The sequence below is a fragment of the Copadichromis virginalis genome, linkage group LG15, assembly GCF_057382275.1.
Source record: "Copadichromis virginalis isolate Kocher_CV1m ecotype Utaka linkage group LG15, C_Virginalis_male_GT1.1, whole genome shotgun sequence".
Taxonomy (NCBI): domain Eukaryota; kingdom Metazoa; phylum Chordata; class Actinopteri; order Cichliformes; family Cichlidae; genus Copadichromis; species Copadichromis virginalis.
Window position 1 is genome coordinate 12,460,632 of NC_140632.1, and position 23,727 is coordinate 12,484,358.

Consider the following 23,727-nt stretch of genomic DNA (forward strand, 5'->3'; position numbering starts at 1 on the left):
CTGCATAATATGTCAGATTAGAACATGTTATGAGCACAAAACTGAAGGGGAAACAATAAAAACAAAAATGAAAAAACAAATACTAAATTAAGTTAAAGGATATTTCTTACTATACTATATAATTGTATAATGTTGCGTTTGATTGCAAAAGAAAACCCACCAAGAAAAAAAGAAAGAAAGAAAAAGAGAGAATAGTTTAATATATTCAAAACACATTCTTTTCTTTTATTTAAGCTGTAGCGAGATTCAGATGGACAAAAGAGAAAGAAAATTATTACAGATTTGTTTTATTAATCATGAATAAACTTTATTATACACAACTCTAAATTTCAGTTGGTCTTAGTCAGATGTGTTTTTAATTAAATCCTGCAACACTGTGCTCGCTGCCATCACTTTATATCTTAGTGTGCAATTCAAATATATACTTATTACAATATTTTCCCCCTTAACTCTCAACTCGCGTTTTTAAAATGTCTGTGATCATATTTGTCCGTTGACTTCTGTCTGGGCCTCGAACGATTCATCAGACAGGTTGGCAGCCTCCAACTGATGCTCCAGACTTTCATCATCGCCTCTATTCTGATCAACTCTTATCTTAAACTTAGTGATGAACTCATTACTGGCCAGCGCGTCCTCCTTTTTAGGGCATGTGGGCTTTGATAACAGCCGGCTTTCCAGTCGCTCTGCAAAGAAAATTCACAAAACATTTCTTATTTGGTAAGCTTGTTAACAAATTTTAGTTCAGTTTTGCTGAAAGTTATAGCATGCATCAAGTAAGAAGCAATTGGTTTTTAAAAAGCATATACATTCCCCAAAACATTTTTATTATGTGCATTTTGGAGAATAAAAGATTGTACACAATTTCCCTTTTTAAAGTAAAAAGATTATTAAGTCTAATTCTTACTTATTCAGTAGATTAAAGTATTGAAACATCATTATTCATAAAATATGCACATTACAAAATTAAAGTTATTCAAAAACTACTCAAGTACTTACTCCAATACTCACATTATTCAAGTAAATTTAATTTTTGCCAATGTAATGTCACATAAAATCTTAATCTGAATAAGGGATTTGAACCCCACTGTCACGGCCAGGGGATCAGCAGGCCGCTGACTAGTAGTGTTCTCTCTCTCTCTCTCTCGCCAGGGCGGAACTCATGGTGGGTTCACGCCCTCGGCCCACGCCCCTCTGAGGAGGAAACACCTGGGCCTCATCAGTGCAGCCAGCATTTAAGCCAGGGAGTGGCTTCTACTCATCACTGGATCGTTGTGTGTGACTCGCGTCAGTGCAGCCCGGCTCTGAGCAAGTTCTCTTTTGCTTCCCTGTGCAAAACCTCTAACGTGTGTTTCCTTCTGTACATAGATCCCCTGGACCCGACTCTGCATCCCCCGAGCGGTGTTTGGAGAGAGAGTCAGAAGAGGAGCAAGTGTCTTTTCCCTACCTGGATTTCCCCAGAGCCTTTTCCCTGTCACCGCTTTGTATATAGCACTATCCCCTGCACTGTTTGTATATACACCTGGTGGAACTGTAATAAATACAGACTGTGCCTCTGAGTCCTGCGTGTGAGTCCTCAAGCGAACCGTGACACCCACACAGATGAGAGCTTAGCAGTGAAGCTCTCTCTTAAAATTTGAGTTATAAAGTCAGAAGTTATCACTGACAGAGATCCATGTTCTTTTAACATAAGAAAGAATATTTGCTGAAATTGACATTAATCCAAGCCCTTAAAACGCCATTTTGGATTAAGCATTTCCTTTTAGAAAAGTCTTCAATGAGCAGGAAGCTCCAGTACTGAAAAAAGAAGCCAACATCAACTGCTAAACGTGCTAAAAGTAAGTAAGTCCCCGTAGACTCCTATGATCAAAACACATACAGTATAAAAGTTATAGGTTACAGATCTGAAAAGTAAAACAAATGTCAAAGTGCAAAAAGACTTATGGTCCCATAGAAGTCTATTCCATTTGCCTGGAATTAGGTGAACACCTTTGTGACAAATTTAATGGCTCAGTCATTTGTTTCATGTCATATTTAATAAAAGACTGACATGGTGGCATGTGGAATTGTCCATTTTGCACATATTTGGTCATTCTAAGCGTCAGAAGGGGAAAGATCATTCTGGGAATGCCTACTGGCGAAGGATGTGTGACTGACAAGTCCAGTGTGTGAAGTTTAACTACAGTCTAAGGAGCTTGGAAAGAAAAGCATCTGGACTTCTTTAAGTTTCTTGAAGATGTTTCACTTCTCATCTGAGAAGCTTCTTCAGTTCAGAATTTCTTCAGAGAACTGAAGAAGCTTCTTGAATGAGAGGTGAAATGCTCTTCAAGAAACTTAAAGAAGTCCAGATGCTTTTCTTTCCAAGCTCCTTAGACTACGATGACCTGAACGACTGAGAACCTTAACAGACAGTTCTTCCCTTCATTCATCATGCCTGATTTCAAAACACCAAGATGGCAGTCGTGAAAACACTCATCTTGAGTCTTCATGGGACTATGGTGAGATCAGTTATGCCTCTTATGATGCTGTCCCAGACTTCAAAGCAGTATAAAACATGTTTGCAGCCTGTAACAACTGTGCATGCGGTTATTTTTCGTTTTAAGATTTCCGTGTTTAAATCATAATAAGATTTATTTTTAATTTTAATTAACTTGAGGTGAGTCAGATTCTTTCATTCAAGTCACTGAATGAATCTCTTGACATGTTTGGGGGTAGGTGCCTTTTGTAGCATTTTAATGCAATTATCTGACAGATTATATGGTCTACACCATAGGTGTCAAACTCTGGCCAAATTTGGCCCGCAACCTAATTACATTTGGCCCGCGAAGCCATACCAAATTACTATTAGAGCTGGCCTACTGGTATTATACAGCTAATATATATTGTTTAGTATTAAGCTTTGCTTGTTCCATATTCAGTTTTTCAGCAAAATGTGTTTGAGTCCATAAGAAAAGATTCATTCTTATATCTGGAGGAATAAATATATTTCAATAAATATTAAAGTTAGCCCGCGACTTTGATCCAGTTTTGAATTTTGGCCCACTGTGTATTTGAGTTTGACACCCCTGGTCTACACTGTTATTAACTATACTAACACTCTGTTCCAGAAGTCTGTGCTGCAAAGAGGCAAAGTGAATACCGCACCTGCAGGAGTAATGGGGGTCATCAGTCGGTTCAGCTGGATGTTCCAGTGCCGTACCTGTTGACTGGCATTCCTCAGCCTCTCCTGAACCTCCTGGAAACAAAAATCATGCAGGCATCTTCATCAGTGTTGTTTTAGAAGAGCACTAAATAAGATGCTGCTCACAAAGCCAGTCAAAACAAACTTGTTCACCTCCAGACGCTGGTGACTTCTTTGGCGAGATGCCTGCAGATCCTGGAGCTCCTGAGAGGCAGAGTTGAGGGCTGAGGGGGTGTCCTCATCGGGACTGCCATCTGACAGCTCCTGTATGGGGCTGAGGTTTTGCATTGTACGTTGCTGCTCCTGGAGGAGCTGGAAATGTTTCCTCTTTTCATCTTCAGCCTGCAGCAACCTGAAGGAGGGGAAAAAGGGAAGAAGCAACTGAAAATGTTAATACTTCTCATGGATATCTCAGATCTCCATCACAAATAAAATAATAAAGGGCCATAATAAGAGTTAGAAATCCATTGTTACCGCTCAAGCTCCAGTCTGGCCCTCTCCTCCTCCAGCCGAGCCTGGATCTCCATATTAAGGGCAACTTCCAGCTGCTGCTGTGTCAGCTCCAGCTCCCTGATCCTCTTCTTCTGTTGTTCAGCCTCCTTTTCCTTCACCTGCATCTCAGCCTGCATGCTGTCTTTTATCTATGCACACACACACACACAGCTACATAAACAGATGCACCAACAGAGCGGTATAAACTGACCTATTCCTGAATTACCTTTTCCTGGACTGTCATAACCATTTTTCCAAATCATTAAAGACTAGGTGTGAATTTTATAATGACAGTCAACATTTTGCTGGAGTTCTCAAAGATCAAAGTCAAGGAGAAAAGACTCTGTACATAATTGGTGTCAAGTGGAAAACTTTTTTTTTTACCATCACAGCCTCTTTCAGCTGTCTTTCCAGTTCCAGCTGCACCTCCCTCTGCTTCCTCCGCTCTCTCTCCTCTGCCTCCCTTCGGCGAGTTTCCAGTTCCCGTGCATGCTGTGAAACAGATGAAAGAGACATTGTTTGCTTTGTGTTTTCACCTCTATCCAGCAGGTGACACTAGGCCATCAGCTTCGAGGTTCAACGTATTGTGCTTTCAGCGGTGCTCTTCTTGATAACTTGGTTGAAGTAAGTGGGTATTTGAGTTCATGTTGCTTTCCTTACAGCTGTAAGTAATCTGCTCATTCCGCTTTTGATCTTTGGCACCAACAAGTGATTTTTTCCCAGAGAAGTGCTGCTCACAGGAGATTTCCTCCATTTCAGACCATTTTCTATAAACCGGTTAGATGGTTGTACAGTTTCTGAAATACTCAGACAAGCCTGTCCGACACAAACAACAATGCATGTTCAAAGTCATTTAAATCCCCTTTGACCTTCAGCAGGTCATCTTATTAATGTATACATGCCTAAATGCACTGAGCTGCTGCTATGTGATAGGCTGATTAGGTATTTGACCTAATGAGCAGCTCAACAGGTGTATCTAACAAAAATTTGGCCAGTGAGTGTACAGTGGGGCAAAAAAGTATTTAGTTAGCCACCGATTGTGCAAGTTCCCCCACTTAACATAAGAGTTATGAGTTATAAGATGCAGGTCGATGTGTAAAAATAACTCAGTTGTTTGGTGGTGGCTATGGCAGGGCTTCCACAGAGGCCAGCAGGTGGATGAGGGAAGGGGAAGCAGGAGGAGAGCCCCGAGGCGGCCACCAGTCCGAGTGTCAGGTGAACTGAACTTCAGGTAAGAAGTTATGACCTGCAGTCTATCTGGGTCAGATATAAACCAAGTTTAGGTGGAGTTTATTTTCGTTGTGCTGACTTTTTACAGTCAGTTACAATACCTCATACTGTGTGAGCTAGCATGACAAGTTTATACAGATGTTCGGTTGCTATGATGTTACTGATAGTGAACTTTATTTTATTCATAAGGTTAGTTAGTAGAGTTGCCAACAGCTCCTTAAAAAATGGAATGGTCCCTCATTCAGAGAAAATATTACGCGTTTGGTATTGAGCTGAGAAGAGACGCAGTTTGTCCCGGACTTCAGCTAGGATGGAAAAAGACACAAAACTGGAGTTATTCTGTCTTTACGCTGCACAGCTGCCTCTTCTCCTCTCATTATCTCTCCTCTCTCTCCTGTTGCTACTTCAATCATGAAACTGATCAATGATCAGCTGATCGTCTCTCTTGTTTGTTTATCACCCACTTTGAGCCAGAAAGAGGAAACCAGCAGATGTCGCGCTAAACAGCAGCAGCACGTTTAAGCTTGATCAGCTGTTGTTAGAATTTATTTAGTTAGAATGTTTGCTGGAGCCACAGCTGTAAAGCTGTAAAGCTGCTGGTCATGATGTCGGTTTGGATATGTGGTGAGAGGGAAACATGAAGATGAAACCAGGAGATGTCCTTACTGAATCATCAGAGCTGAACAGGTGATGGAGAAACAGGTTTACCTTTTAGGTGACAGGAATGAGTTGAAGTTATGAACTGTTTCTGAGAGATAAATAACACCAGGATCCTTTTTTTATGTAGCTGACAGCTGGTAACTGTGCAGGGGCGGGTCTAGCAAAGTGTTGCCAGGGGGCCAGGTAGGGCATTAACAGGGAAAGGTGGGCACAAAGAAATACTTTTCTTTTTTATTCTCATTTAAAATATCTAGCTTTTATTAAATAATTATCTGAATCTTGTGAAGAAAGTTTTTATCTGATGTAAAATGTATGGAAATCATACATATACCAAAAAGACTGTACATCACTGTCACAACAGCATTTGTTTTCATTCAAAGGCTTTATGGCTTTAATACCTGGTGGGCCAATCTGTAGTGAAAATGCCCAATTTTTTGTCCCAGTCCAGCCCTGCAGGTTAATACTGGCAGTGTCACCATGCCAGCTGACTGCATTTCATCATCAGCCAGTGTTGTTCTCAATATTACCAAAGTAAGGCAGCATATAAAGTATTTACTTGCTTTCAGGTTTTATTCAAATGTTAGTCTTTTCAGTTGTTTCTCCATTTTTTTCCTGTTTCAAAATCAAACACCAGTTTGTGAGAAGATTATCTTCTTTTTTTTTTTTTAACAGGCATTGGTTTTGCATTGGAATTGGCTAATTTGCCAATTGTATGTTAAAAATGTTCGTATTTTAATATTCAAAAATGTTTTTGCCCAAAACACATGTGCACTACATGTCAGTAAAAATACTATGCAAATATTGATGTCCTTGAATGCTGAATAAACACTGACTGATTGTATCTCTTGTACTTAATCAACACAGTATCTAAACACTTTGCACCGTAGTGGTTAAAATCTCATTCTAATAAGGTTACGGTTATTAGGTTTACAGGGTTATTGAATTATGGTGAACGGTTGGTAGAATTGTTTTTAACATTATCTGCCAATTACATCTGCCACCCTTCTCCAAATCTGTGCCCCTACCTGGCCCCCCCAACAAAAATTTTCTAGACACGCCACTGCATCCTGGTGCATATATATTGTGCATGCGTGTTCCTTTAGGAAACAGGAAGATTGCTAGGAGAAAGAAACGTATTAATCTTGTTTGTTAGGATCATAGCCATAAATGGAGGACTCTTATAAAGTCCATGGATTTTCATTCACACATATTACATGAGGTATCTACTCTTTACACACTAAGGATCCACACTACCAGGGCTACGGCACACAGCTGTTTTATAAATCATCAAAACCAATACTATCCTAAGATTTATTATATACAAAAATGATCTGTTCCAAAATGTTTTCATGTAATCCTGAAAACAGAAAAACAATCTTCTGCACTATTAACCATCCACAAATGGAAACAACAGACAATACAGGTGATTTTAGCTAAAAAGCCAAGAAAAAATTGTGTGGTGTTTTTTTTTTTTCAAACGATGTAATTTACAGCCACAGAGGACAGAAAGCTGCAGTATGTAGAGAAAGAGAAGAGTTAAACCTATAATCAACATGAGTCCTTGTAGATGGCAGCCTCCGGTTTTTAAAGACTTCTATTGGTCTCTAGTGGACAACAGAGGTAACTGCAGGATTGGAGCCAGAATAGTGTAACTGCAGTTGAAAACGACATATTTTTTTGATTTCCCATAGAAAGTGTGTGTCCAGCCACGTGTCAGTCCAAGTGGCAGGATTTAGTAATTGTGGTAATAGTTAAATGTAAGTCATTCACAAATATTAAGTCGCAAGATTTCAGTCTGACTAACCTTGGAAGATTACACGAAGACAATGTCCAGATATGCAGACGCACGCATATATCTAGCGTATAAGAAATTTCTTTGCACAAACTGTTGAGTCAAATGCCATTTGTTTTTCACAGCTTCAGGGGGTGCACCGTTCCTAGAAATACTGCAATACCAGGTCGATGCGTGGAGTGGACGGAGCAAGCCCCTATTCCATCTCCCTGCTCCAAAAATCAATTTAATATATGGTCCCCGGGTAGGGGACGTATCAGATATTAAACTGATAAGAACAGATACTACACTTGATCTTAGCCAAAAGGCCGAGAAGCGATACCCACATATCGCACGACAGAAACGACTCATTCTGCTTACTGCAACTCTAACTCATGGTTACAATGAAGAACACAGTCGCCTTCTAACAAATGGTCGATGTTTTACTGACGTTTTACCTCCGAAACATCACAATATAACTATGGTCGGCATGTTTCAGTTTTTAAACGGCGCCACATATATGACGACACTTTAGTTTCTGAAACGCCGGTCAGCGCATGCCGGTTAATGAGATTCAAAATCACGTGGTCGCCTGCAGTCCAATCAGCGGTCGTTGAGACGGAGCGTCTTCAATTCATTTTTATAACTTTCTTGGCGTTATAATTGTTTTCATAATATGATAATTACAAGATGAAAGAATTATAATACCAGTATCGTGCGTTGAAATGAAACGACGAAAATCAAATAAACACGTCTATGATTGTTTAAGGTTACACAAAGACACACTTCCGCCCTCAGGTGTACAGACAGAAAACTGCACAAAGTCTACTCTAGACCACAGTAATCTACTGTAGAGTACTGACACTGGATTTGCAGCAGTTTCTAACCATGGAAGTGGACATACAAAACTAGCTTAAATAAATTACAATTATTTCTGCATTTTTGTAACTTTGGTGTGAAATGACTCTTCCCAAAGCCTGACAGGGTAATGGCTTTCCTGGCTATTTCTGAGAAGGGTGAAGTTGGCCAAGTCTGAGAAAACTTGCAGCTGGAGGTTGAAAGTCTTGGTTTATCTTTTCTGCATTTGTATTACTTTAACGAACTAACCCCAGTGCTATTTAAAAAAAAAAACATGACAAACAAACAAAAGAAAAGCGAATACATTTTTTACACTTTAGCTTGTTTAACAGTTAGCAAAACACCCTTAGGTTAGAAAACACACAAAAAACAAACAAATAAAAAAAAGTAGGATTAACTATAGGAAAACTATAGAAAACAAGTTTGCAAAAGCAGTTTATGTAAAGTTAACACAATAATCAGTCATTTTACTGACCTGTCACTTAACCTCATTAGTTGTAAAATGTTCCTCCAGATATTCCTCTTTAGTACCACTTGCTTTTTCAGCCTTTCCTTGCCCTTGTTCCAACGTTTTTGAGACTTGTTGCTGCCTTTAAAATCAAAAGGACGTGCTTCCAACTTTTCTTCCTTATACCGTTGCATAACCTGTTTATTTTCCCATTATATCGTGCCACAAGGAAAATGTATTTGTGGGTACGATTACCGCTGAACGGTATGAAAAGGTTTTAGAGTAACACATGCTCCCATCCAGAAATGGACTTGAAGCATCATGAAAATTAATAATAATAATAATAATAATAATAATAATAATAATAATAATAATAATAATAATAATAATGTCATTTTTCGTCATTTTTCGTCATTTTTATAAAAAATGTTTGGTTTTTTTTCTTTCTTTCTTTGATATTATTTCTGTAAATACTTGTGTTTTCTGATGAATTAACGCCTGTTGATAACTCCCTGTACAATTTTCTCTCTTCTCGATACGCATTTATTGTGAAGGAAACCTACCGGAAGTGATATATCTAGGTTGCTCCGGGAGGCCGAAGCCATGGACTATCAGATAGAAGAAGAGGTGGGTTTGTTCATAGAAACTAGTTGTTGTTGCACGTTTTTCCTGTCACATACTTTGAATTCGCGTGCAGACTACGTTTCCCTGAAAGTGTGGTTAGAAGGCTGTGTCGCCTTGCTAGCTTTAACGGCGCTTTTTTCATTCAACAGGCTGGGTTCGTCGTTGAAGACGTGAGCACAATCATAAAAGAGGTAAAAAAAAAAAAAGTTGTTGTTTTTTTAAAAACAACAACTTTTTTTTTTTGGTGTTGGTATTTTTAGTTTCACCCCCAAAAAGCTCGAGTTTAGGTTCTGTCGGGCCTTGGCTTTCAAATTTGTGTGTAGGAATGACCGGTTGCTAAGGGCACGGTAGCGGTTGCTAGGCAATGTCTCTAGCTGAACAGTTATACAGTACTCCACTAATTTGCCCTACCATATTCACTCCTTGAGGAAAACCTTTATTAAAAGTCTTAATTTTATTACCTTCTAAAAATAATAATAGCTGTATAAGACTTATTGTAAGCTGTTTGATTACTGTGTTGATTACTTTGTTTTTTTTAATGATTAAAAAAATGTCTGTATAGTCGGTGGAAGCAACCATAGGAGGAAATGCCTACCAGCACAACCGAGTGAACCAGTGGACCACCAGTATAGTGGAGCAGTGCCTCAGTCAGCTCAGCAAGCTGGGAAAGCCTTTCAAATATATTTGTATGTGGACTCCTACCCGTGAAATAACCACCTTGTGTCTCTTGTGGTTTTCAGTGGACGTTAAAAAACAATATATATGTTTTTACTGGATTTCTAATTCAGTTTTATCTGGATTTTTTTTAACACATTTGACTTTATTGTATGCATTTTATTTTTATTTCAAATTAGTATTATTTCATGCTGAATTTTATTTTATGGACTTATTTTATACTTCTAAGTGCTATAAAATAATGTGCAATTTATGTTTCTCTGCTACAACAAAGGAATTTCCCAATGTATTTTTTTTTTTAATCTTATTATCTTCTCTTGTTCTGTTAGTAACCTGTGTCATCATGCAGAAAAATGGAGCAGGTATGCAAACAGCCAGCACATGCTTCTGGGACAACTCTACCGATGGTAAAGACAAAAACACTTGTGTATTTCTCATGTAGAATGTGTTCTTTTTTTAAGTTATTGGTTTATCAATGAAAGGATTTGCGTCCCAGACTGTGCATGTGACTGTTTAGATTGTATTTCAGTACAACCTCAGATGAACAGCAATACAGTGATTTAATAAAAACTAAGCGCAAGTGCAACAGGAGAATGTAAAATACTAAGTACATATTTGCTGCATACATTTATTTATGCTTTAAGAGAGTGTAATAGTATCAATAGTATAATAATCAAATACACTTCATTAACTGATCATCAGCAACTGCAATGATCAGCAAGTGTGATGCCCAAATCTCTGCCCGAGCAGGTTTGGGCAGTTTCGTTATTACAATGTTGAGGAGGACAAATTCCAGTAATACCATGGAGAAGCACATCAGTTGTTCTTCATCTGAACTTGTATTTACATCATTTTAGAAGCTGCTAAGGACCCAGTTATTTTTATCATGTCCTAATACTAAAACTTTTGAACTAAAACAGAACTGAACAACTGATATCTCAGGCTGTTAATCATGTTTTGCACATGATTTGCTAATTAAAAGACAAATTCAGATCTAAATTAAGTTTGACTCCCCTGATGCAGAGGCTTAATCAGGGCTCAGAACAGTAAAGATGAATACAGAGGAACTGATCATCTTAATAACTGATTCATGATTTATATTTTTAGTTTTCTGTGAGAAAATTAACCCCTTATTTTGTTTGAATGTATAAATTTAACTCCGCTACTTACTGATATAATGTAATGTTATACCCAACAGGAAGCTGTACAGTGAGATGGGAGAACAAGTCTGTGTACTGCATTGTCAGTGTATTCGGGCTCGCCATCTGAACCTACATCACCAAACCCAGTGATTGTGTCCACATTTTTGAGAACTCCCGCTGTTTGTTTTGGGATTTTGATATGTTCATCTTGTGTGTTAAGAGAGATTTATTAAAACAGATATGCCTTATGTACATAGTTTTATTTACACAACATGACATGATACTGCTACATGTACAAGCTTTATCTTTTGAAGCAACAAATATTGCAGGTATTTTTTAAACACCAAAAACCACCCAGTTTAACCACCTTAAACTAACAAAAGCTACACTTGCACCGAAAGAATCAGACATGTACACTAATCTTGAAGCACTTACAATTCTTAAGATTGCAGTCCCATTTAGAAGAAAATTGGGTGATGTAGAGACAAGGCACCATCTTGGTTAAAATATATATTTACAGAGAAGAGAAATAAATTTTTTTGGCCAATTTGTCAACTTGACCTCCAGCTTTAGGCAACTGAAAAAAATGGCACAGTTTCCCACATTGTAAGGAAATATGGGCAAAGCTGCTGGGGGAAAAAAGTTTGCTTCAAAACAATCCAACAACTACTGTACATGCTGGGATAAAGAAACATTTAACATGATAGGTCTGTAGTCCATTATACTGCTGTGAGAAAATACGTGCAATGTGTCACAAAATACAGTGTCATCACTTTTTTGGCAAGATAAATAAAATTCTTGAAAAGTGCATTTACATATAGCTGCTTTGCCAAAAATAGAAATAGTGAGTGGTACCAGCGGTCGAGTTTAAGGCTCTCTGTATTCAGCGTCTTGAAGACAGCAGACTCCCTGTTTACATGTCGTGTCAGGACAAGCGAGCCACACTGTATCTCATGTGCAGCAGATGCAGCATTACCTGTAAATGTCACTCAGCTCTGACCAGATAAGTGACTTCCCATTGTTCCCAGAGTGGAAAGAAATGGCATTAACACAAGAAAGACAACGGTTGTTTAATACAAGGCTTTTTTTTTTTTTTTAAAGGAAAAAGAAATTATGAAGAAATGATGATTTCACAGAAACATCCCTGGTTAATATGAGTCCTTTTTCCTGATAATTTTAATCATCAAGTTGAGAAAAAAGGCTGGCAATGGGTAGGTGAGGGTAGGCGGTTTATAGATTAAAAAAAAGTGTTTGTTTCCCTTATTTTCAATTAAGAAAAAAAGTCTGAGTGGCTACATCATACCTCACCATCCAAAAGCAGTACATTCAGTAGACATGAACCGTTTTAAAAATATAATTATGTACACTTTGGAGTACATAAATTCATGTGCATCCTTTTTGTACATGTGCACAAGAGTTTCCAACGTGGACACAGTCAGAGATACCTCAGTCACTGTCACTCTCATCCTGGTACTTGGCAGTTGCTTTGATCGCACGCCCGTTTTGTAAAGGCATGTCTTCATAATCACTCCTGAAAAAAAACAAGAAAAATATCAGGGGGTCTAGTATGCTTACACTGAGTTTACTCTGCACAATTAAAAAGGATTTGAAAGGCGAGTAGATAAAACACCTACCCGTATATCACTTCGTCGTCTGAGTCATTTAGCATGGAGAAAGCTGGATTATCCTTCAACTGGGAGTCTGGGAAATTCAACATAAAATTTGAATTTAAAAAAAAAAAGCGTGCTGGTATAAATGAGCAACAAAGAAACTTCTATCTAACTCACCATAAAGTGCATTTTTCGAAGGAGAATACACAAATGCTAATGTGTACAAGTAAAAGTTGAGCAGGCCATAGAAGGACAAAAATTCAGCTGGTATGTTTTGAATTAAGGAACAGTGATGATCAAATGGACTAGTACTTATATAGCACTATTTGAACACTCATAGTACTTTCTTTACTACAAGCCTCATTCACACACACATCCAGCATGTTTTTCAAATCAGGGTTCAGTATCTAGCCAAAGGATCCTTCAACATGTAGACTAGAGGACGCGGGAATTGAACCACTGGCCTTAGAGGACAACCCACTCCACCTCATGAACCAATAAATATGCCAAGTTGTGATGAAAATGAGCACAAATGAATACAAGTCAAAGGATATAGTTCTGGTAATGGGTGGACAATTCAGCAACAAAGTTGTCTTGAAGAGCCTTAGCACCAAACCTCAGGTAGAGAATAGCCATGCTGCGGGAGAAAGAGAGGTTAATCAGAAACACAGAAATAGTGAAAACATTTAAAAAAAAGTTTGCTCTTTGTTGAACATACCTTATAATAAGAACCACAAACGTCAGCGCTGTCAGAAACTTGAGCCGGAGATCTGGTGATCGAGAAGAGACAGCTGGTTAACACTTTTACATTAAAAGTTGAAGTCGAATCGAACGCTGAGAGTTGTGGTGTGCTCTGATACCTGAGTAAGGCATGTTCTTAAGTTCAGAACAAGCTCTGACAATCAGGAATATCAAGTATAAGATGTAGAGGGCGACGACAATCAGGAAGAAGACTTTCATACCCTTTAAAAAAATAACAAAGGGCTCAAAATAAATGAAAGTAGACCTGAAGCTATTTCTATGTAATATCTATCCATAAGGACATTAATCAAATTAAAATGAACAAAAATTTATAAACTTTAGTCTTTTAAATGACAAATTACAGATAAAACCTTACACACTGGATAAGAAATTTCTTCAGCTTTCACTTTATAAGAAGCTGTTTAAAGAAGTGCTAACGGTAACAGTCTTACCTGAAAGTTCGCTATATCCACTTTGTACTGATAGGTGGGATCTTGGAGTTCATTAACCCTGAAAATTCAGATGGAGTAAAGCTTAGTCTGCTTGTTCGGTATGCATATAAATCACAAGTTCAATGAGCTGGGTTCTGTCTGGAGGTCGTGCTTACGTTTGCCATATGCCCAGAGTAACTGCTGACAGCCACAGAAGACCGACGATAACCAGCTTAGGCAGGTAGAAAGTCAGAAATTTCCTCTCACCCTGCAGAAGCAAAACACCAAGATAAAAGATTCATGTTGGTGTGCTAAAAATGGAAGGAATTCACTGAAGCTGCAGATTAATACTGTACCCACCTGGACTCTGATGCCGTGATAAACACAAAGCCAGAAGAGCAGCAGAGCACACAGGAACAGTGCCTGAAAGAAGGTGTCCAAGGTCCCTGGAAACCAGCTGTTCACCAGGAATGACAGCGGGAAGAAAGGATCTGAACGATGAAAACAAACAAACTGTTGAGTGTGTACACAGAGAGGTGTATGTTTTCTTATAGAAATTATTACCCAAATGTTCTTATTGGATGATTTATGTTTCTGTAATGTGTCAGGTGACGTGTTCACCACGCTTCATATCACCTGTTTGTAAGAGTCAGCTCTCTACAACTTTAAATACACATGCATAAATAAAAAAAATATATATAAATGGCAACTAGTCTCTACAACTCAGATATAATGTTTGTAAGTGGAAACGTATTTTAATTTAGTTATATCCACTTTACACCCTCTGTCCAGCCACTCCAACAGCTCTTCTTTCTTTAGCTCCTCTCAAATGACTTAGCTCCTGACCCTATCTCTAAGGAAGAGCCCAGACAATACTCTGAGAATTCTCATGTCCCTCACTTGTACTTGAATACCCACAGCATGTGACCATACATAACCATACATGAGGGTAGGTAGAACGGTAGATCACACTCATCTCTACTGTCACCATAATATACTGCATCATGGCAGACTCATGCACCAATCCACCTATCAATCTCCCACCACCCCTATCTAGCTGAGAGCCACAGCCTCAAGACTTGCAGGTCCTCATCCTCATCCCTGCTACAAACTGCCCCAGTGCAAGGTGGAGGTTGTCACACAATGAAGCCAACAGGACCAGCTCATCCACAAAAAAGTAGAGATAAGATGCAAGACCACTGAAATCGATCCCCTCCTTCCCCTTGGGCACATGTAGAAACGCTGTCTGTCAAAATTATGAACAGAATAGAAGACAAAAGACAGCCCTGGGAAACTCCAGCTTTTGTTTGTTGAGTTGGTGCAATCGGCTCCAGGTGTGTAAGTGACAGGTAAAATGTGTCCTCAAGTGAGAAGAGAAACTTACCATTGTAGAGCAGCAACAAAGGGAGAAGAATAGACATCCACTTCTGCTCTATCCCCCAGTCTCTCATGGAAAATTTCCTCAGTGAGTGAGCAAACATACACTGGCACAAACAGGAAAAAGTACCATTAGTTATCCCATCTGGAAAAAGGTTTTGGTTTTAAGTGCTATAACAGGACAGAATGTGCAGATCAAACTGAATGGAAAAAAAATTATCATGTTCTTACGGTCACCATGAAGGTCAATACCACAAAGACAAACCGGAACCAAATTTCCACTTGTGAGAAGGTGGAATTATATGTTTTCCACTGAAGAGGGAAAAACAGGGGAGCAAGAGAGAGGAGTTCAAAAGCATGCGAGTTACTTGAGGCCTTGAGCAATTTAAAAAACAAACAAACAAACAAAAAAAACCTGGGATCTTTTTAACTTACCACAAACTTAACCTTGATGTCATATGTGATATTTTCAAGGCCTTTGAAGCTCACCATAACCTGGTACTGGGTGTAGTTCAGGTAGCCCAGATGCAGTACAATGATCTCATCGCAATTCTGTGAGGTGAGACAAAAAGAAAAAAGCAAAACAACACATGCTCAATAACCATCTGCACTACTTCTTAAATGTGCATCTAAAATTGTCTTCTCTGACACACACACTGCTGTGAGAGCAGGCTGACCGATACTTACAGCAGCCGCGCAGTGCAGCATCCGTGACTTAATGCGCCCGTTGTTGATGTGCATCACGCTGGCATCCTGCATCACTCCCTTCAACTCAACGTTGATCTCAAAGGGCTGCTTGAAATCTCTCACTGACAGCACAAATAACAGTAGTGTTACGTGGTGTTACGCATATTATACTAAAAGAGAAAGCTGTCTCCACCCCAACACAAAACTGTAAAAAGCTCAATCTGTGGTCTCTTACTTTTGCTGTTTTCAGCCTGCATCACACATGTGAGCCACAGCTGCTGATTGTAGGTGGTCAGGGGAGAAGAAACTAGATGAAAGGGCCCAGTCTGAAAACACATATAGAAAGGCACAATCTGTTTATACATTTATTATTATTATTACTATTATCAGCAAACTTCAATTATTAAAAAATTTCACAAAAGGGGACGCTCAAATGAGAACGCTTTTCTCAGACCAACATAAAACAAAATAAACTGCTACAATCAATGACAATGTAATAAACAAACATAACAATAACATGCTTCGCTAAAGTATCCTTGGGCAAGATATTGAACCCCTAAAACCTTCTGATAAGTTGTGAACTTTCAACGACACGCTGTTAAAGACACAGTTGAACTATGAACATTAAGGTGATGTAATAAAATGTGCTTCTTATCAAGGTGCTGCACTGACATACATTTTTAAAGAGCTCTTCAAATAAAGATTATAACCTATACTAACACAGTAAAGTGAATTTGTAGAGTGAAATCTGATTAATTAATGATAATTAATAATAATAAAGCCTGGTTAATGCAAACCAACTGATGGTTAATCTCAAAGCCTTAAGAAGATCATCTCTGCAGCAAGAAGAGAAATTATGAGTGGAGAGGATGAATCATTTCACTTTATAAGCCATTTAATCCTATCCCTTTAAAATTCCAATTTAAGCGAATCACCAAGTTCTCCGTGACTGCATGAAATAGCACAATAAAAAGACACTAGGGAAAATATCTAAAACTAGATTTTTGCAGTCTATCTTTGGGACATTTAAGTTTCACCACAGCAAAACAATATCAATATTGTTAAGAAGCGTTGTGTAAAAGGAGTCTAATTCTCCAAGCAGTGACTCTCTTATCAACATTTTCCATCAAATTCAAAGTAATGGGCATTTCCTTGACTTTTCAACAACGGTCCTCAAATATTTTAGTGCAGAACTGCCGATGCATATCCTTCTATCTAACAAATGCCTCACCTTAACAGAAACGTTTTTTGCAAGGAACTGGTCACCATTGTGCTCCTGCTCAGCAATAATCCTTGGACCTACAAAATAAAACACTTGTTAAATCAGTGCAACATCCCAGAAACCTAACCTAACCTCAAACAGGAAAAGATAGGCGATGGCTGGTTTATTTTAACGTCTACATTTGAATGATCACTGTCATCATACCTGTTATTCCTATGAAGACTGTGAGGCCGAAGCACATCAGGAAGACCACGAAGACTAGCACAAAATGTCTTTTAGATAGGGTGTACAGCCGCATGGGAGCCAATCTGTCACGGGGAGACAGTCACTGGGGTTATCACACACTAAGTAAGACATCCACACGAAGAAAGTAGCACGAACGAAACCTGGTGGTGAATATTTGCTTAGTGGTTTCGGTGTTAGCTCAGAGGCTGTTCAGAGACGGATATGTCAACAGTGATTAGCTCCCATGCTACTTCATGCTAGCAGTGGTTGATCCCAGCAGAGCCACACAGTGCCTCTAACGCTACTTTTCGTGCTTGTAAGTACTAGTGGAGTACTTCGAGGATCTCGGCTGGACAAATCTTACCCGTACATGTCCATTTCTGTCGGTTAGCGACGTTGGTCAAGTGAAAACCCGTGAAAATTTCGCAGTGAATCCACATCCGCGTATCAACATCACTCCACGACAACTGGAATGCAACGTCATGGAATGGGAGGGGCGGAGTCTCGTGACGGCAGCAGACAGGGGAAAGGGGTCGTGAAAAGGAGGCTTCTGGGAGTGAAGGAGCATCCCATTGCCTCCTTTGTTTATCAGCTCACTAACGTTTAGTACCTTAACACTATGCAAAGCGTTACATACACTAAATTAATTTAGTGTTGTACATTACATCGATATATTTAATCTATGGTAACAGAGCCTTATTTTATTCAGGCGTGTGATTAAATATCTTCAAAGTGACGGCTGATTGTAGTTTCGCGCAGGCGTAGTGGGAACACATCGCATGTCGAGCGTTGACTTCTAACAACCGGAGTGATGAAAATTATATCTCTCACGAATCATACAACCAACCATTTGCTTTTGTACAATTAAATATGGCTTTTAACCGACATTAAAATACATCTAAAGAAATACATTTCTACAGGGTAGCACTTGTTGCCTTTGGTAGAAATCGTACCGCGTTTAAATTGCGGATTTAGCTAACATATGTGCTCTAAGTGTATGTCGGCAAAGGACTCAGCCTTTCCCGTTTTCCCCATTTATTTGAATTTCTCCTGCCTTATGGTTTAGAAAACCACTGGTTCTGTATAACATTTTTTTTAAACGAAAAAAAGACGGATGGCTGGCGTCACGACAGAGATGTAAGATATTTCTGATTTAAAACGCAGACGTACACAATGAAAGTAAACCCACCATGCATGTGTGTATATTTAAGCTAGAGGCGCCTACCTATAAAAGCGGTCATCGCGATAAGGTGTCAGGTCCTCTTTGAGCTCATTGTAGGCCTCCCGTATTTTCCTACAGAAATACTTGAGCTCGCTGTACAGAGGGTTCTCCAGGCCGGACGAGTAGTCGGTGTCCATTATTATTATTATTATCACACCCGAAATGGCGATGAGTAAACAATCCGGGGGCCTCAGTAAAAGGCGCAGTCACCTGTCACGTATTGTTACGTGCGTAAATTAAAAGTGCAGCCCAAGCCGTTTTGTTTGTGTGGCTTAAAAAAAAAGGGCTGTTAAAACAAGAAAAGAAGAGCGGGGGGCGGAAACGTAGAGGACAGTCACATGATCAGAGTTCAGCACCATGGACAGAGGCTGTTAACAGGAAGCTACATTGGTCAGTAAGAAGTGTCTGTGGAGCCGTCTTTTAGCTCTAACAACCCCCATAGACCACGGTTGCATAAAATAAATTAGTAAACAATTTATTGCGTCTTAGCGCAATCTGAGTCACACTGATTGACAGGAGGTGCGAGCAATCACTGAAAAATGGGTGGATTCAAACATATAGATAATATAGGGGTTTTTTCCCCTTAACGTAAAGACAAAATAACTAATTTAATTTATTCTACAAACTGGCATTACACCAGCCAAACCATTTAAGCACATACACAGTTTAATAAACTCTAAAAACTGTAAAATGCAACAAAAAAAATAAAAAAATAAAAAAATAATATGACAAAAAATGAGGTAAAAACTGCAAGTACAAATCTAAATACGACAAAACATGAGGTAAATTCTTAATTTTTATGCGCGCTTTCGCATAAATATTAATTACGGTAAATGAAGTGTGCGATTAAACTCAAGGCTTTTTCTTCTATTTTAAAATATTGATAAAGTCTCCTTTAATAAGAGGAATTAAGTTCTTTTTTATCTGTGCTATAGGAAGCTGTGCTTTGGGAACGTCCACAGGTTTATACACATCTCAGTAGCAGAATCTCAGACTGTACATGTATTAAATTAGTCAAAATTACGATGTTCTTTGTCTTTTCTCAGCAGTAAAAGTCATATTAATTGGTACTATCAGTGATGGCTGTACAGGTGTGTCGCACTCGCCACTTTCAAAGTGTCTGCTGTCTGAGATAACAGAACCACCTTGTATATACTGGTTCAGCAGCTGCTTAGATCTGATTTCAACCATGTGGACGTTTGCCTCAGTATTCAATGTTGAGGTCTGGCATGTGTTTGATGGAAGGCTGTGAACACTCACTGTTGTACCTCTTTCGTGAACTCTTCTGCACATATTGATAATTTCAACAAAACCATTTGGATTCATCACTTCATAATACACAGTGCCACTGATTAGCAGTCCAGTTCTTGTTTAATTTGGCACACTGCAGCCTTTTCTCTATGTTTTCATTTCTTAAGTGTGGTTTCTTGATAGTCACCTTTTCATTGAGACCATTTCTAATGTGGATTCAGTGAACTGATGGATCAACTGAAGAGTCAGCTGCTAGCTCAGGTCCTGGATTTTCTTTCCCATCTTGTAAGGACACGACTTTCAGATACCGTTCATCTGCTGTAGAGTGTTTTTAGGCCACCCACTTCATCAGCTTCCTTAAATGTGTTGAGGACACACCATCCTATGATATATCACGTTTCGGGCTAATAGTACTTTGGAAACCATTTGTGGTAAATTACAGATTCAATAAAGAAATTTTTTTTTCCAGCAGGCTGATAGCAACAAAGTAACTAAAGATAGCAAAGAACAAATGTTAAGTTCTAAGTTGTTTGCTATATAGACACAACACTGGTTCATCCCGCCATTTAGGTTCCTGTTTTGAGCTTGAATGATCCATAGATAAGGGTTAAGTGGCTTATCAACCAAACAAACATCCCTCTGAAAATTGTCAGGTACAAGGACTGGACTGAAAATGAATGAAAAAGCAGCCTATGTCCAAAAAAACCCAACAACAACAACAACAACAACTTGGAAGAACCTTCAGAAACCTGGAGGACTATTGCTTAAGAGCACAAAAAATTACAAGAAAGTCTGGCTCCTTGGAGCTTTGCAGTATATTTATGTATATTTAAGACAAAACCAGTGTTTTTCTGAAACAATGACATTTTATTCAAAAGATGCGTGACATATACAATTATAAAATAATTTACATGGCATGCCTTACTATCCATTCACTATAAACGTTCAGTCACCAAGTCAGACTGACTTTTTTCCCCAAGTTTTTTTTTTTTGTCATTTAAGTCTACAGCTACAAATACAAAGCACAGATCTTTTCTAGAGAAAAGCCAAATTCTACAATATCTACAACAGGTCATCATCAGTTTAAAGTGAACCCTTAACCAAGTCCATTAGCAACGCTGAACGTGAACTCAGTGGCTTACACTTGTGAACTCCTGTGAACGATGAATGAGTGTGTATGTGCAGGAAGTCATGACCACACATGGTTGAAGAGGATAGATTCAACACTGATGGGGCTGGTAGACTGCACAGCTGAATACAGACACACCATGACTTGACATTTACACTCTACATAACTAGTCTACAAACTACAATAAACCGGGCACTTACTCATTCACATCTTTTCCACCAATGCAAACTTCACAAAACATCAAAAAGTCACCTGTTCCCATCCCTCAAACCCAATCCCTGCATTTCCATCTCATAACTTGGGCTATACTTGTAAACCCCCCCCCCCAACACAAAGAAATGTTTGGGGGAAAAAAACTTCACAATATACAGTATGTATACTTGATCTACATTGAGGAACAATCTCATAAATAAAGATGTACAGACCAGCAACTGAGATGCTAAAGTAAAAAGGTAACAAACTGTGGTCACAAGAAATGACAAAGGTTTTTTTGTTAAAGAAAATATTGCACAACTAACAAAAAAAAAAAAAGTTTTCTTTACGACATGCTCGTTTTCAAGATCAGGAGACCATTTATTTTTCTCCTCAGTCCACATCTCTACAACCCACTTCCCAACAGACATGCTTGTTTTGTTTTTTTCTTTTTTAAATATGAGAAAAAATAAAATAAAAAAATCTAATAATCTCATCAAACCAAGCAGAGCTGGTCCAAAGTAAAGAAGTTACACTTCCCAATAGGCCTGTTTGTTTCAGCTTGAGATTTTCAGAAGTCTATATTTTGGCACAAATATTTGAGGTGGTATGCCATCACACCTTCCCAATTTCACTGAGCACTCAACATTCCCGTTTCTCTCTGTGATTTTTGGCTGTCATCTAATGCACATATTTGCACCGTGAATGAATAATTTACTGCTGCCCATAGTTCTTCCAGCTGGCCTCGCTCTTTGTCCTTAGCTGATCACAAACAAAAGCTTCCCTGCCTCAAACAGCAACAACAACAACAACAACAACAAAAACCCCAAAACAAAACAGCTTTTCAGATTTCAAAGTCAGCTTACTGAACGGGCAGATCTCGTAGCTTCATTCTCCGTCGGAGACCAGACTTTAGAGTTTCAGTGATGGTAAGATCAACTTAACTGCTCTCTATGGTCCTGGCTGCTTAGTTAAAACAGTACTACAGCTCTCCTCCACATGTGGAATTACACTTACACACAGTGGAGACAAGTGTAAACAGAAATCTGCCACCTAAGTCTCTTTACAACATTGTACATTTGACTGATATGTATTTACATGAGTTCTGAAAAGAGTATGAAATGGCATAAGTGAAATATACAAAAATATTTCATGTACCTTACTAGGATGTTTAGTGTGGTCTTTAAGAGAAGGGACAGCCCCCCCAAAACAACAACAACTACATACTCACTTCACAGAAGTGACATCAGGTGACAAATCACTTCATGCCAGAGCTTAAATTGTTCAGTCTCGGCCTTGGCCACTTCTTTGGCGCCCATGTCACCAGTACAGGATAGTACAGGATACGTCTGTACACTGCTATGACCTGAATTCTCCTGACTACACAGTAATATTCAAACTCAGTCTCCCAAATAAGAAAGCTGTGTGAGGATTATGTAACACAACAATGACAATAATGTTAAGATTTATATCTGAATCGATAAACAACATGTACATATAAATTAGAGTAACATTTCTTCTTCCTTCAAAGCAGCACGTGGACTGCAGGTCTTTACCTTTCAGATATTGTAACAGTGGCCCACTTTTCACAACAGTGAAAAGCCTGAACTCTTAGTAGTGTTCCAAAATAATGCATATATCTAAACCTCATTTCCAGCCCAGACAGGCTGCAACAGTAACAAAAGGAAAGGGCAGAGAGCAAAAACAAAAAAAGACCCTCCTACCCTCCACTGTGTTTAGTCTTTTAAGAAAATCCTAAAAGCAAAAGCAGTATAATAAAGTGGTAACTGTTTCACTAAAGGTTTGTACAGCAATGGATTTCAGTGCCCAGTAGTACCTGTGCGCTCTGGAGATCAAACTTGTTATCCCTAGAGTGTGTTTTTCAAGTATTACTGCTGCTTCTTTTGAAAACTGCACCATAGCAATTCCTCTCTCTCTCTCTCTCTCTTAACCAATTGGTTATCACATCTATAAGCTTCTCCTAGCTAAAGCAGCATTTATTTGCATGATGATTTACCAAAGCTCAGCTCTTTGGCCCTACATGCACTGCAGGGTGCCGGCAACTGCCGAACGGAGCAGGTCTGACGGCATCCTTCATAAATGCAATCGATGCTTTTGCACCAACACTAGTGGCAGCATTGTGTAGTGCAGCGTGATTGTATTTCTCTCTATGGCCAGGGCTTATTTTAGTCCTCGTCTCCAGAATCCAATCCAAGAGTTTATGATTCTCAAATGAAACAGCTGTACCCCCTTCAACAGACTGCATCTAAAGCCCACAACTCAGGGTAAATAGGGAGGAGACATCTCATTTGAGGCGTTGAGTAACATTGGCCAAAGCTACTGCAAAGGCCTGCACAGCAGAGAAGGGATATTGGAAGTCCAGGATGTAGGCATTGCCATCAATTCTGCCAAACTGCATCACCTACACAGGAAAAACAAAACAAACAAACAAAAAAACGTTCATGCAGGTTGAAAGGAAAAAAGGTTCAATCCTGTTGGAGAAATGCTCTAAATCAATAAATGTTGAATGTGTGTACTTATTATTTCTGCAAGTTATATAAG

At 38.9% G+C, this 23,727-nt stretch overlaps 4 protein-coding genes and 1 non-coding gene across 10 annotated transcripts in view; 1 reads left to right on the top strand and 4 right to left on the bottom strand.

The window, feature by feature from the left end:
• Positions 1–450: 450 nt before the first annotated feature.
• Positions 451–9,266, bottom strand: LOC146692033 (uncharacterized). The gene is made up of 6 exons (XM_085431946.1): positions 9,201–9,266; positions 4,055–4,162; positions 3,653–3,819; positions 3,332–3,530; positions 3,142–3,232; positions 451–683 (listed from the first exon to the last, which is right to left on the bottom strand). Exons 1-6 carry the CDS (start codon positions 9,240–9,242, stop codon positions 481–483), a joined length of 810 nt encoding a protein of 269 aa, XP_085288072.1. The 5' UTR covers positions 9,243–9,266; the 3' UTR covers positions 451–480.
• On the bottom strand, positions 7,482–7,672 carry LOC146692034 (U2 spliceosomal RNA). Its single transcript, XR_014915447.1, has one exon. It is a non-coding gene; the product is annotated as a U2 spliceosomal RNA (small nuclear RNA).
• On the top strand, positions 9,206–11,326 carry dynlt1b (dynein light chain Tctex-type 1b). The gene is made up of 5 exons (XM_085431947.1): positions 9,206–9,264; positions 9,411–9,452; positions 9,824–9,947; positions 10,266–10,343; positions 11,135–11,326. Exons 1-5 carry the CDS (start codon positions 9,241–9,243, stop codon positions 11,203–11,205), a joined length of 339 nt encoding a protein of 112 aa, XP_085288073.1. The 5' UTR covers positions 9,206–9,240; the 3' UTR covers positions 11,206–11,326.
• Positions 11,327–12,418: 1,092 nt separating this feature from the next.
• tmem181 (transmembrane protein 181) lies at positions 12,419–18,925 on the bottom strand. Of its 2 annotated transcripts, none has more exons than XM_085431943.1 (17): positions 18,597–18,925; positions 17,351–17,454; positions 17,156–17,223; positions 16,160–16,250; positions 15,925–16,046; positions 15,673–15,789; positions 15,469–15,549; positions 15,245–15,344; positions 14,221–14,351; positions 14,037–14,128; positions 13,882–13,939; positions 13,549–13,651; positions 13,407–13,458; positions 13,243–13,325; positions 12,866–12,955; positions 12,713–12,779; positions 12,419–12,609 (listed from the first exon to the last, which is right to left on the bottom strand). In XM_085431943.1, the coding sequence occupies exons 1-17, from the start codon at positions 18,728–18,730 to the stop codon at positions 12,525–12,527; spliced, it is 1,578 nt and encodes a 525-aa protein (XP_085288069.1). In that variant the 5' UTR covers positions 18,731–18,925; the 3' UTR covers positions 12,419–12,524. The 2 variants fall into 2 exon arrangements, with proteins under 2 accessions (XP_085288069.1, XP_085288070.1); XM_085431944.1 differs by lacking the exon at positions 18,597–18,925 and adding an exon at positions 17,736–17,855.
• Positions 18,926–22,583: 3,658 nt separating this feature from the next.
• tulp4a (TUB like protein 4a) overlaps positions 22,584–23,727 on the bottom strand; it is a 28,183-nt gene continuing 27,039 nt past the window's right edge. For all 5 annotated transcript variants that reach the window (XM_085431953.1, XM_085431948.1, XM_085431951.1 and 2 more), the window contains exon 14: positions 22,584–23,587. In XM_085431953.1, the coding sequence (XP_085288079.1) occupies positions 23,471–23,587 (117 nt within the window). In that variant the 3' untranslated portion in view covers positions 22,584–23,470. The remainder of the gene's footprint in view (positions 23,588–23,727) is intronic.

What these genes read in the sequence shown, in the direction of transcription:
- tmem181 (XM_085431943.1), bottom strand. Translation starts at nt 18,730, where the DNA reads ATGGACACCGACTACTCGTCCGGCCTGGAGAACCCTCTGTACAGCGAG. An exon ending in TGCTGCACTGCGCGGCTGCT is followed by an intron (nt 15,790 to 15,924) that starts GTAAGTATCGGT and finishes CTCACCTCACAG; the next exon opens with AATTGCGATGAGATCATTGT. An exon ending in TAAGAACATGCCTTACTCAG is followed by an intron (nt 13,459 to 13,548) that starts GTATCAGAGCAC and finishes CTCGATCACCAG; the next exon opens with ATCTCCGGCTCAAGTTTCTG.
- dynlt1b (XM_085431947.1), top strand. Translation starts at nt 9,241, where the DNA reads ATGGACTATCAGATAGAAGAAGAG. An exon ending in TGAGCACAATCATAAAAGAG is followed by an intron (nt 9,453 to 9,823) that starts GTAAAAAAAAAA and finishes ATGTCTGTATAG; the next exon opens with TCGGTGGAAGCAACCATAGG. An exon ending in CTGGGACAACTCTACCGATG is followed by an intron (nt 10,344 to 11,134) that starts GTAAAGACAAAA and finishes TATACCCAACAG; the next exon opens with GAAGCTGTACAGTGAGATGG.
- LOC146692033 (XM_085431946.1), bottom strand. Translation starts at nt 9,242, where the DNA reads ATGGCTTCGGCCTCCCGGAGCAACCTAGATATATCACTTCCG. An exon ending in AGCTGAAAGAGGCTGTGATG is followed by an intron (nt 3,820 to 4,054) that starts GTAAAAAAAAAA and finishes GTGTGTGCATAG; the next exon opens with ATAAAAGACAGCATGCAGGC. An exon ending in GCCAGACTGGAGCTTGAGCG is followed by an intron (nt 3,531 to 3,652) that starts GTAACAATGGAT and finishes CCCCTCCTTCAG; the next exon opens with GTTGCTGCAGGCTGAAGATG.